This window comes from Malaya genurostris, chromosome 2 (assembly GCF_030247185.1).
Source record: "Malaya genurostris strain Urasoe2022 chromosome 2, Malgen_1.1, whole genome shotgun sequence".
NCBI lineage: Eukaryota > Metazoa > Arthropoda > Insecta > Diptera > Culicidae > Malaya > Malaya genurostris.
In genome coordinates, this window is record NC_080571.1 from 344,278,343 (window position 1) to 344,292,053 (window position 13,711).

A 13,711-nucleotide genomic window follows, 5' to 3' on the forward strand; every position below is an offset into this window, starting at 1 on the left:
ATTTATCTCTGTAGAAGGAAGTCATACCGAACGAAACTCCAAATCGATGGGTTGCCGAGATCACCTACAACAACAAAGGCAAGCGATACAGCAACTGCGATAATAGTCACAGCAACCGGAAATAAAACCGAAAGTAAAAAACCACGAGTCATCCCGATACCGAGATTTGAACTTTTGATACATCAACCGAAGACGCTTGATGCTTAAGGAGGGAGACGTTACGGAAAATCCATCCAGTACCCTAACTCGATATCGCGACCACACCAGAATATTCATAACCGACATGCGGAAAGAAGATACCACGTACACCACGGACAAATCGATGACCCAACAAACCAATCAAGCTACCAGTAACCAACCGGATGAGGAATGCTGACACAACAGGATCGACAAACAAAACCATTTGGATCGAGCCGGTTTAGTCAGTTCTAGTGAAGAAGTCGTTTAGTGCATTTGTAAAATCTTTTAGCGTTTCCCAAGAACGTCACCAATAGCGGACGATCGAGATTCCCAGCATCAGCAACAATCGCCGCCCCAGCATCAGTCACGTACACGGTAAACAAATCTTGTATCGCCTTTCTGGCGCTGGGGAATAGCAAATCGACAGGATTCTCACGATCGGCAGCTAGCAGCTAGGTTAGGCTTAGAGTAAAGTTAGAACGAAAATAAAGTTTAGTTTTTAGTTTAACCTCAATAGTGAAACGAGTCTGTCTTTTTCAAAAACCCATTTGCGAGGGTAGATATTTTAAATGGCGCAGTCGCGGTAGGATCCAAAGTGTTAAAGTTGTTCCGCAATAGTGCATCCGCGAGGGAACATCGCAGAGTCGTGTTAAACTACACCAAAGGATCCGCAGAACCTACAACCGAAGGAATATCGGAAAATTTTATAAGAATCTACAGCGAGAGAATATCGCAATCTAAGTAACCGTAAGTAATTTTGATCTTTTTAATTAACCACTATTGCATAAGTTTAACGCATCTAACATTTCTTACCTATTGCTTAAAAGTGAATAAAAGTACATTATAGTGAAGTGACATTATTTTAGCAAAGATAAACAAATCAGTGAGTGGAAAATGGAACAGCACCTCAGTAGTAACGAGTTCTCTCTCCTTTTTTAAAAAACCCTTTGCGAGGGTAGATATTTTAAATGGCGCAGTCGTTCGAATTGTAGTGCGGTTTTTTTAAAGTGATTTCTTTCGGCACGAAGAGCCATCCCCGAATGTACATCGGTGATTAGTGAAGAGATCCAGAGGAAGCTGCACCGGACCCACCTAGTTATCAGCGAGAGAATATCGCAACCTAAGTAACCTAGATAAGTTCTCTAGATTCGGAGTATTGATCCCAATAAAATCCAGGAATATAGTCGATGTTAGAAGAGGCCTGCTGAAACTTCTCTCAACCTATGGTACACCGGAGCTTATCGTAAATGATAACGAACCTGCATTTCGATCAGCCGACATAAGAGGTATGGTTAATAATTTGAATGTACAGATGCATTTCGTACCTGCTAATCACAGTGAAAGCAATGGTTTGGTCGAAAGATTTCATTCAACAGTTGCAGAAATCTTCCGATGTATAAAGCCCCAGTACAATGACCTTACGCACAAAGAAATTCTCGTAATTGCTTGTACTTTGTACAACAACACCATTCATTCAGCCACCGGCTTTAAACCGAGAGATTTTCTTTGGGCTAAAGGACGAACACGAACGGCGACGACGAACACGAAAATTATAGAGGAAAGAGACAACTTCTATGATGAGGTAATTTTGGCAAACGATAAGACACGATCAAAAAATTTTGCCTTTCACAATAAAGGAAGAGAAGAAGCACCTCACATAGCAGACGACGAAATAGGAATCAAAAAGAAAACTAAAGAAAGATTTTCACCGACCGAAGCTATGGAGGACAAACAAAGAACGATCCTCGATAGGTCCAGCCGGAGAATTCACAAAGAAAACATAAAAACATATATATATCTAAAAATATATGTTAACCGAACGGAATTCAATGCAACCCAAATGTAACATATGTACAAACCGGAATCTGCCTTGCAAGCGGTTTGAACGCAGTCGACAGTAATACGATCAGGAACACCGGACGACTACAACATCAACATTCTCTTTGGACACACAAAGTCAGCCTCGAATATTAACAAACTTAAACTTGTATTAAAGTTTTCATTTTAATTAATATCAGAGTCCAGTTTGAGTTTGCATGTTTGCTTAGTTGCCTTTGTCAAAGGTTTTAGTTGAAACTCTACGTTCAATTGTAATTTGAATTAAGCTATTAACAATCATAAGTAGTACTATAAGTAAAGATAACAAATAATTCTTAAGTTTAAAAACTACAGTAACTTTAAAGCTACAGAAAACTTAACTCTACATAATTGACACATTATATGACCACACCAGTTTACAGACCCATTGATTTTTCAAAAGTAACATTGTTTCCAGAGCTAACCCAGAGATCCACAATGGCCACCAAGAAGTTTGAAACAATGGAGTCCGTTAGGGATGAAATTAATGCGATAAGAGATTTGGTTAATTCTCAAGGGTATGTTGAGGAAATTAAAAAAGCCCTAACTGAGTTTGAGTACCAAGGACTTAACGTTACTAGTTTGATTAATGCAATATACAGCAGAGGAGGATTTGCCCAAAAAAGCACGGAAGAGATTAGGAAAGACGTCTTATCAACGACACCCGGTCATGAGTAGTTTGGTCAGCAGTTAGATTCTAGAAGTTAGGTTCGATTATTGAAATAAAATGAACAGCAGATGGATGCTCTCGGCTAGAACTTCTGTTCGAACTGGTAGCTTGGGTGCGCCGCCGCTGGCGTCTCGCCTCGCTACCGGGGCCTGTAACGGCCGAAGACCACACCACAATGCAGTTGATCCTGGGGCGAGATCGGAAGTATTTTTTCCCTCCCCGGATTGGGCCGCTGGAGCACCTCTATCGCTTCATCCACCGCGGTAGCCGCTGGACTCGGGACGTATACGTCCCGGGTGAAGAAGCGGCAGTTGTCCGGCGATGTCTGCGGCTCGAGCAGTGGGAGTGAACCCCAAGTCTGGGCCTGTGTAACAATGTGCGATATTGTGTCATAAAAGAGAAAAAAAAGTCTGGGCCTGCAATTATTTACGAAGTTTGATTTGTATAAAAACTCAGTGGAAACAATACATTGTAGAATTTATTAAGAGATTAGTTCTAGAAGAAATCGGAGCCCTGGCCAACGTGTGCGTCCAACGTATTCATCGCGGTCGTGCAAGAAGGAAGGATGTCGGTAGCATAGCAAAGCTACCTAAGAGAACGAGAGGGTGTGGTCGAATGCGGTGGCAAGTCGAAGACAAAGGGAACCGTGGACCCATCAAGATGTCGGAAATATGAACACAAGAGACAGTAAACCGGAAGAAGGTGCAGATTCGGTATTGGGGACCATAGCAACGAAATGAAGTAAAACGCAAAATAGAGTCCAAATGGACACCAACAATAAGGCCGTTCAGTAGAATACACATTGATTCCGTACATTTTTGTTGGTGGTGGACAATTTCTCCAAATGGATCGAGGTTGCATACATGAAAACTGATATCTATCTTCGCCAGGTTCGGTTTGCCAGACATTTTAGTTTCTGACGGGGGGTCCCAAATCAATTCTTACAATTTTGTAATTTTTTAGAAAAGCAGAGTATAAAAGTTCTAAAATGTCCACCTTGCAATCCACCTAGTAATGGTCAAGCCGAGAGATTAGTGAGAACGGTAAAAGAAGTATTGAAAAAATTTCTAATTCCTAACCGCAAACTAAAGAATTAAATTCAGAGCATCAATAAAATTTATTTTTATTTAACTATACAAACAGTTGCTTGACAAATGCGGGAAATTTCCCATCAGAAAGAATTCTGAATTATACGCCAAAGAAACTTATTGATTTGCTTGACATTATAAGAAACATTTGTTGTTACCACACCCTCCCACTGATAAGAGGTTAATATGTATAATTGAATCTTATGACAATCTGATGGAAGGTGATGCGGTTTGATATAAAATTCATAATCCTCATAACCACAGAAGATGGTTAAAAGCTAATTTTTCAGAACGTTTTTCCAAAAATACTTTCCAGATTACAATTGAAAACCTGCCGGTAATGGCACACCGTTCCCAGATGCGAATCAGGGTGGCAACTGAATTGCCGATTTCAATTTCCCGGTTTTTTCCGGTTTTCTTGGTGCGCGAGACAAAAAATTCCCGGTTTTTAGAACAGGCTCGAATCGCCTATGTTCAGTATTTTTTTGAATATTCCTAGGAATCCCATATCCAAAAGAACATCGAGAGTTGAGAAATAAAGTATTTTTTGGGTATCTCGATTTAGAAATAGAAAATATTCATTATGCCAAGTGCACATAACAATGACAAGAAGTCTGTGAAAACCGATTTTGGAACCAAGGCCCGGAGGGCTGAGTGTCATATACCATTCGAATCAGTTTGTCAAGATCTGAAATTGTGTATGTATCTATGTAACGTGCGATCAATTTTCTCAGAGATGGCTGAATCGATTTTCCGAACTATTCAGTCGTTTGTAAAACTACCACTAAATAATAAGTCTTATTTAGGCTATCTGGAAAATCTATCCCGGGTTGGCAGTTCAATGCATAGGACGCTGGTCTTACAAGCCAGTTGTCGTATGTTCGAGCCCCGACCTGGAAGGATTCTTAGTGTCAGTAGGATCCATAGTACTAGCCATGCAATGATTCTGTACACTAAGAATCGGCTGCGAAGTCTGTTGAAACAGGAAGGCCAAATTCCACCAAAGGAATGTAATGCCAAGATTTTGCTTTTGGTAAATCTATAGTTCTTAAAACTCTTAGGATTCACAGATTACAGATTCATTACAGACGAAATTCAGTTCTTCACTCGTTTCTCTTACAATCGAAGCTCAGTTTTACCACCGTCAGTTGCTTTCTTGAAGTAACAAAATATCTCTTTCAAAAGTGTGAGAGTGGCCTTCAAATGAGGTATATGTAAACATTCTAATTGGTTCAAGACAATACTGCCCATACTCGCATATCAGTCCCATATCAATTTTCGCCAATATTGAGTTAGCTTGAGGAATGCAAACTATGCTCAATATTTTCTCAGAAATTGCAATAAAAGTTGAGGGTTTGTGTGAAGTACCCGCATATCAGTCCCATTTAGTGTAAATTTCAATAATTTCATTTGTTGCAATATTGGAATAGCAAAGGTGTGTTACCGATATTTCATGTAATAATACCATAATTTAGCATTAGGTAGCACAATGAATCAAAAAATTCGAAAATAAAATTTTAATCGTCTTTTTCTTGACATGCCGATTTTCCATATGGGACTGATATGCAAGTATGGGCAGAATAGATGAAAGACAAATTAGATAGCTAAAATATCAATTACAGTATACATATAAATTAATAGTTTCCTCCTTTAGTTTTCGTTTTTAATGCTTTACTCCGATTATAATTCTATTCATTCGTACTTGCTCACTACCAACAGCGAAGACAATGAAGCAGCTAGACTACTTGGCACTTGAAACTGATCAGGAAAACTTCAAATGACTAGGTACGATTATTCAACTGACGATGAATTCTGAGAGCTTCACTTGAAAACGGCAGCAAAAGTCAAATGCATTGCATTAGTAGGAATATGCTGACGGTCAGGGGCCATAAATTTCATTTTCATCTTATATTAATCGATTGAAAATGAAATTTCACCGCACTGATAGTTAGTTTTTTTTTTTTTGCAATCATTCTCTTTTTATCTTTTTATCACCAACAATCATTCTCTTTTTATACGTTATCAAAGGTCACGGATGTGTGTAACTACTACTAGATTCCTCATACCAGCAAAAATTCCGAAAAATGCAACTAACTTGTATACATCCTCAAAGAATTCGATTACTTTCATTTCTATATAGAGAACTATCATTATTAAACAAGGAACTGCAATTCACTCACTTTTCGAGGAGATATAACTCGTTGAACTGTTCGTGAACGGATTGCCCAACTCTAGTGTATTCCAATACTATATTAGCCTAGTATAGTCTAAAAAAAGTATACCTAAGGTTAAAAATGAACCAGAAACAATTCTCCTCCCGATTCCATCTAACAACATATACGATATTCTTTCAAAATTGAATTTTGGCGAAACAGAACAAAATCCTTCTAAAATTCTTGAAATGGACTCTTGTCGCTTTGGAAAACAACAACAATCTAATGTCGTTTTCGCTTGAGAAAACTGAAACTGACCCAGGGTAGTTTCATGAAACAGACACTTTTCACTAAACTCTGTTGATTTCGCACTTAGCAACGGGGGTTTTAGCAAACCTGATATAAAAATCAGGTTCGAAACTGACTCGATTTTCAGTTCAACAACGTTAAAACTAGGTTCGAAACTAGCTTCAAACAAACGGTTTGACAGCAGTTAGGGTGGGAACTGGGTTAGGTTTGCTATCAAGCGAAAACGACATAAGCCTCTAGTAACTGAGATGATCTAAGTTGGATACTTCGTCGACATCAATACCCGCATTCTTGTGATCCTACTAAGAAATCCATCTTTAATATAAATTAAACATTAAACATTCACTGAACAAATCAAACCATCTTCTAAACCTTTCTAAGGTTTTTCACAAACTCTCAGGTACCAATTTCAGCTCTCAAAGAAGGAAATAAAATACTCATTGCAAACGGTGGACAAGGTCAAAGTCGACAGCTTTTTAAATTTAATCCTATTGAAATCAATACCAAGATTACAACACAAGTATTGTCTTAAGATGACATTACTGAGACAAATTATGATGAAATTAGGACAAATTATGATGAAATTAGACCACTCAAAAACATGAAGGCTCCTAAGAATTTTTCATGATTTTATTAAACATGTTACCTGATATTCCTTCTGCAATTATATTCTGCAAACTTATTCTAAAATTTAACAGAAATCCAGCAAAAGCATCCATTTGATGTGCTGTTGTTGATAACAACTAAGAAAGCTTTGATTCTTTCTGATCCATTCAAAATTGCTACCAAACCCTTACAAAAATTGATGAACGAAACATGGGATATTGGCCCCATCTCCAATCGATTGTGTACCATAAAACCTGTGTGGGACAATACGATGTTTCAAAACTTTTACTGAACTTCTCACTTAAACACAAAATGGAATATTGCCTCCAGCTTTTCATTTGTTTAATCAGGAAATCATGATTTACTACCAATAGGGCTAGTAATTTTTTTCCGAATTTGCACTAAAATTCCCGACTTTTTCCCAATGGAGCAATGGAGGGAGAGGAATTCAGGGGATTCCCTGAGCAAGAACAGGAGTAAAGATTATTTAACGGTAGGCCGACGGAATGGTCGAATTCAGAATTAAGAAGATAGAAACGTTTGCGAAAAGCAAATTTCGATAGTAATTTCATCAATAAATAATCAAACATTATTCGAATTTGTTGTATTTTTTACTTAATGTAATTTCGAAGTGAATTAATGAATTACAAAGCAAAGTCTTGGCATTACATTCCTTTTGTGGAATTTGGCATTTCTGTTTCAACAGACTTCGCAGCCGATTCTTAGTGTACAGAATCTCATTGCATGACTGGTAACTATGGATCCTACTGACACTAAGAACCCTTCCAGGTCGGGGCTCGAACATACCTGGCCCTATGCATTGAACCGCCAACCCGGGACATTAATGAATTACACTAGCTAGAAAACCTTGTTTTGGGTTGAATTTCAAAAGTTTACAAATGTAAATATTTTAACGATTTAATCTCTTAGATGTTTTATAATCAACAAATCTGTACAAAATGTTCATTTCGACCTAAGTAACAACAATGAGAGATTCTCTTTTTTTTCGGTCATTTCTTCAGTGAAGATTAAAAGATGATAGCTTTAGTTATTATTATCGGTAAATAATTGGAGAGAAGGATTGCTAAGAAAGAGAATCTCTCATTGTTACTTAGGTCGAAATGAACATTTTATGCAGAAATGTCCTTTTGGGAAAACTCTGCATTTCCACTTCCGTTAGTGACCGTTTGTCAAAGCTCCTTGTAAATCACTTTTGATTTACTAAAATCAAAACCAAAAAAAAAAGTTAAAACAAAGCAGTTTTGAATAAGGAAAATCTAATGCCATATTGCAGCTTCAGCTTTCCACGGAGGACATCCAACACAAAGTACCCTTGCTCTTTTGAACGACAAAACGCACAGAAATTACATCCCATTGAAACGGTTACAGATGGGCTAGTAAATTTTGCTGTATATATATACCTCAATACAAGTTTTCCAGTACACGTTATCAAGGAACTAAAATTAACTATCGAAATGCATGATCTCAATCAAACTCTCAACATACGCAATCAATGCCAACACATGCTCAACTAAACATGCTATTTTTTTCTTTCTTGCCTTACTTATATGTCGCTTTTAAAGCTCCAACTATGTATTTTTGTTTTTTTTATAAGCAATCAGTCTATCAAGTACTAAGAAACCACACTCACGCTCCCATTCTCTCACGACGACGTAGTCAGCGATGGTTCAACCAACAATATGAACACTTTTCCACTCCGGTGACCTCACCGGCACAGCAACCCGACTAGAACACCTTTCGGAACAAACGGCGAAAGCTTCCGCCGCCGTTGCTGAACTTCCTCTCGTTTGAGCTAGTACTGCCGTTAAAGGAAATCGAAGTTCTCACCTTTCGCTCGGCAGTCCTCGGATCCGAGGACGCCACGGATCCATTTTCAACCGTTTCTATTTCGGGACTTTCAGATTTCGACTTACGTTTGGTGAACTTATCTTGACTAGATGTTTTCTTCAGCTTGTACCACTCATTTCCGCTGCTGGTTGTTGTCACGTTGGCATCGGAATCGCCTGCAGCCGGAGATGGCACTTCGTAACTGCCGGAATTATGAAGATTGATGTTGATTCTAACATTACTGCTACCACTGCTGCTGGTATTACTACTACTGGCACTGCTTATATTTTGGCTGGGTGTGGATTTCTTCCCAGAGGCCTTTCGACTGCCTCGGAGAAAGGAGGATTTGAAGAAAGCCGGCGAAGATAGACGACGACCTTTCCCGGATTTGTTCGTTTGCTTCGAATCGATGGACGACGTTGACGAAGTCATCCCATTGGTTTTGACGACCTCGGACGTAGAGTCCGGGACAAATTCGTTGTATGACAGATCCGAAGCCGTCGGGATGATGAACTCATCGTGATCTTCCAGCATAGGTAGTTCATCTATGCGATTGTGTTCGTCTGGTTTGATCATTTCGGGAGTGATTCGTCTCGGTTCCGGTGCCGATTCGGTTCGTATCAGATCCGGTTTGGTGGCTTTTCTTGCATCTGCGGGTTCAGCCGATGTCGCCCTTTTCGTCTTTCCACTCACATGCGGCTGCATGCTTGGAGTTGAAACCTTCCTATGTTTGTTTCTACTTTTCTTTCGTTCTACTTTGGCAATATCTCCCCCTCCGCCATCTTTAATGAGCAAGTTTTCATACGTTCCAGTGATGTTCAAAGCTTCTTCGCTGGGACGTCTCTTTTTCAGTGTACCCAGCGTAACCTGATTGGCTCCTACCATTCCATCAATTGACTTTCTTCGTAGAAGTTTCCCCGTAATGGGTTTTCCGCTGGACATCTGAGCAAGTTCTTTGTCGATGAGGACATGTTCGGGCTCAACCGAGCGTTTCCGACAATTTCTCAAGGTCATCCAACAAATCACAAATTGTATAAGAAAAACGGAACCCAAGCCAATGGTTACGTTTTGCCAACTAAACACACCGTCGCGGAATGCGAAAAATTCATCCCGCAATCGATTGTTTTCCTCGCGAAGTAACATCTCACTTTCCCTGATGCGACGGTTTTGTTCTTCGATTTCATGCAATGTTTTAGCATAGGAATGCTGTAGTTCTTCCACCTGCTTGCGATAACGGCGACTCAGTTCCTCTAGATACTGCCCGGAAAGGCTCATGTTGCGCTCCAGTGCCTGAAAGAGGAAAACACATAAGCGCATTAGTTTCGATACATTGATTTGCGGGGTTATATGCGCATGGTTGTGCGCAAGCGGAACAAAAAAATATATAGCCCTAAAAAGTCAGATCCACTTAGAATTCGATAATTTTATATGGTCTATTGCAGTGATTCCCAAACTTGTCCCTACGACCCACTAGTGGGCATTAGATCATTTTCAGTGGGTATTACACTCAAAACTGTTAACAGGTGGGCAATGAGTCGCAAATAGTGGGGTTCGATACCGAAAAAATCTTTCTGAGACTGGCCCTGAGTAAATTGTATTCATTTCAAATTTATATAGACATGTGGGTTCCAATCCAAACTATCAGTTGCAAAAATGAGGTGATTAGTGGATCATTCAATTCTTGTGAGATTTGTGAAAAAAAAAAACGAAATTAAGAAGATGAAAATTTAAGTGCTGTTTCGACCAAGAATTGGTCAAATAAGAATGAGTGTAAATAGTTTCAATGTTTCACTAGGAATTCATATCATGTCTATATTCCAAATTGAATGCATACAAAATACAGAAAAAAATCAGATTCATGTTCAGAATCCTGAGGTCAGATCCAGAATTGAGATTCATGTTCGGAATTCAGACCCAGAATCCTGCTTCCCGATGCAGAATTTAGGTTCAGATTTAAAATTTCTGTCAGGGATTTAAACCCAGAATCTAGGCCTGGGATCAAAACTTATGTCCAAAGCACAAGAAAACCTATGTTTTCTTGTCAGGAGTTCAGATCTATAATCCAGGTCCAAAATGCAGGGCTAAAATTCGATTTTCGTCCAAGAAGTTAGGTGCATGTTCTGAAACTAAGGAAATAAGCTATCCACATACATTTGTGTTGTACTTGTATTTGTGATGGGTTTTTATACTCAGATCACAGCATGCTGTGCGTTTAGCTGTCAGCTTTCGTTTGTTTACTTGTTTGTGCGTTTGAAATTCTGCGTTTTCAAAATGTCGCGTATTGAAAAGGAAGTGAAAATTAAGGTTCTGGACACATGGCTAAGTGCAAAGGGTATTACTATACGAAAATTGGCGAAGCGGTTTGGAATTCATCATGCCAGTGTTAAAACCATCATTAATAAGTTTGGGGAACACTATTCTTTGGATGAGCTAACAGGAAGAGGCAGAAAACCCGGCTCTTCCAACCCGAAACTGGACAAGAAAGTGGTATCTCTAATCACGAAGAACAAATCAATGTCAATACGTGATTTGGCAAAAAAAGCAGAAACAAGTGTCGGAATGATCCAACGTATCAAGAGGCGAAATCACCGGTCTTGAGAAGCAAGAAGCAGAAAATCTCGAAACAAAGTGTAGAACTGAAGAAGCGAGCAGCAACAAAGGCCCAGAAATTGTATTCGCGTCTTTTGCAGTGTCCGGATGCATGCGTTTTAATGGACGATGAGACTTATATAAAGGAGGACTCAAAAACCCTTCCAGGTCCACAATACTTTACTGTCTTCGTTGGGAAGGATGTGGGCGATGCGGACAGGTCGATTCAAATGGAGAAATTCGGTCGAAAGGTACTGGTATGGGAAGCATTATGTTCCTGTGGTTTGAAGTCAACCATTTTTTACACTACCGGAACTATAAATGCAGAAATCTATCGATCTGAGTGTCTCCCGAAGAGATTGCTGCCTTGATATAAGAAACATAGGACACCTCCACTGTTTTGGCCGGATTTAGCGTCGGCTCACTGGAACTGGATGTAAACTGAGGTAAACAGATTTGTAGCTTGTGTTACGTATTCGACTTTTAACCAGTGATTTTTTTTTTGTATTTTATGCCCGTTTCAACATTTTCATCGTTATTATCATAATCACCGTCTCTTACATCACCCGGTTTAATTGGAGTACACCCGCTCCGTGTGACCGAATAAGCGATCCAGACAATTTTTAATACCAAACATCCACCCGTAACCGAACAATGGATTCCATCTCAGTTTGTTGTACCTGCGCTTGCGAGCTAAAGAAAGCAGAAGAAATAGTTTGCAGCGGCTTTTGCCGATCATCCTTCCATCTAAAGTGCGTGAAGCAATCAACTGCGACTCGTGATTTAATTGCTGAATGCTCGAATATATTCTGGATGTGCAATGCTTGCACAAAAAATAATGGCAAATGTCACTTTCCGTCAGACCATCTCATCCACGAACAATGCCATAACCGTTATAAGCGAGGAATACAACAAAGCGCTGCTGGAATTGAGACAAGAAATCGAGCTTAACAGCGAAAAAATAAATAAAATTTTACAGCATATTCCAGCCGCGTTTCAGAAGTCCGGTAAAACTCCGGATGGAACTTCAAAAAACTCTCGTAAACGCCCCCGTTACTTTTGATGTAACAGAAGGTACAAAAGACGTGGATGCAAATATTGTGATACCAAAATTGAGGCGAAGTGGATTCCCTGTTTGGTTAACCAATTGGATTCTATCATATCTCACGGATCGTAATGCTTCCAGGGTGGCAAGTGAATTGCCAATTTCAATTTCCCGGTTTTTTCCCGGTTTTCCCGGTGCGCGAGACAAAAAAATCCCGGTTCTTAGGTTAATGTTCAGTATATTTTTGAATATTTCTGGAAATCCCATATCCAAAAGAACATCGAGAGTTGAGCAATAAAGTATTTTTTAGGTATCTCGATTTAGAAATAGGAAATATTCATTATGCCAAGTGCACATAACAATGGGAAGAAGTCGTTCTTGGCTTTTTCATATAGATAAGTTATGCAATCACTGCGAAAACTGATTTTGGAACTAAGTGTCAGATACCATTCGAATCAGTTCGTAAAGATTAGAAATTGTGTATGTAGGTATGTATGTAACGTCTTTGAGCGAACAATTTTCTCAGAGATGGCTGGACCGATTATCTTGTGGTCCCATGCGAATTTCATCCCGATCCGACTTTTGGTTGTGAAAAGGGTGAAGATCTGCAGAGTGAAAATATAAGCTCTAATCTTGATTGGAAACTGTTTCTTCGGTTCAACAGCGTCCTTGTATCGATTATATGATTTTGAGTGCTGTTTTTTTAATTACACTCCCAGTGTTCAATATAGCATTATCCACGAAACGCTGAGCAACAAGACTTTCAAAACGTTTTTGTTTAAGTATGAGGCTTTGCTTAATAGAAGATTTACGATTTAAATAATCTTTGGAACGACGTTTAAAAACCTCATCCACAATTTGTCCAAATATTCACCTTTAGAATCAACAGTACCACCAAGCTCAATGTATTCCATCTTTATTTTGTCTGTTCAAGATACAAAGATAAAGTAGTAGCTTTTCAAGATAAAAATTCAATCTTTTTGATTCCGGCGAACGACCAAAATTAGGTTAAAGCCGGGTATAAATAAACGATATAAAAAAATCTTTTTGATTATTTCAAATTAATTCGAGGTAACAGGAGTATTAAAACAAGAAACATAGCTGGCCAGCGGATATGATAAAAGTGATAAGTCTTGCATTTCACGAAGGAATACAACATTAACATTCTTGCAATTTTGTCTAAAAATCAACACATTTTATTCAGACTTCATGCTCTCTTCAATAATTCTCTTAAGTGCAACTTTTATCTTAAAGTCGATTATTGGCTTCAACTTTTTTGGTTTCGTTTTTCTGAAACTTTGCATGTTTCTTCGAAAATAATATGAGAGCTTCAGATTACAAATTCAATAATAGTGAGTACTTTTTT

The 13,711-nt window shown here is 38.9% G+C and overlaps 1 protein-coding gene across 3 annotated transcripts in view; it reads right to left on the minus strand.

Annotated features, from left to right (window-relative positions):
* Positions 1 to 548: 548 nt before the first annotated feature.
* The window catches only part of LOC131431924 (SUN domain-containing ossification factor), a 65,118-nt gene continuing 51,955 nt past the window's right edge, over positions 549 to 13,711 (minus strand). For all 3 annotated transcript variants that reach the window (XM_058597885.1, XM_058597884.1, XM_058597886.1), the window contains exon 4: positions 549 to 10,001. In XM_058597885.1, coding sequence (XP_058453868.1) covers positions 8,610 to 10,001 — 1,392 coding nt within the window. In that variant the 3' untranslated portion in view covers positions 549 to 8,609. The remainder of the gene's footprint in view (positions 10,002 to 13,711) is intronic.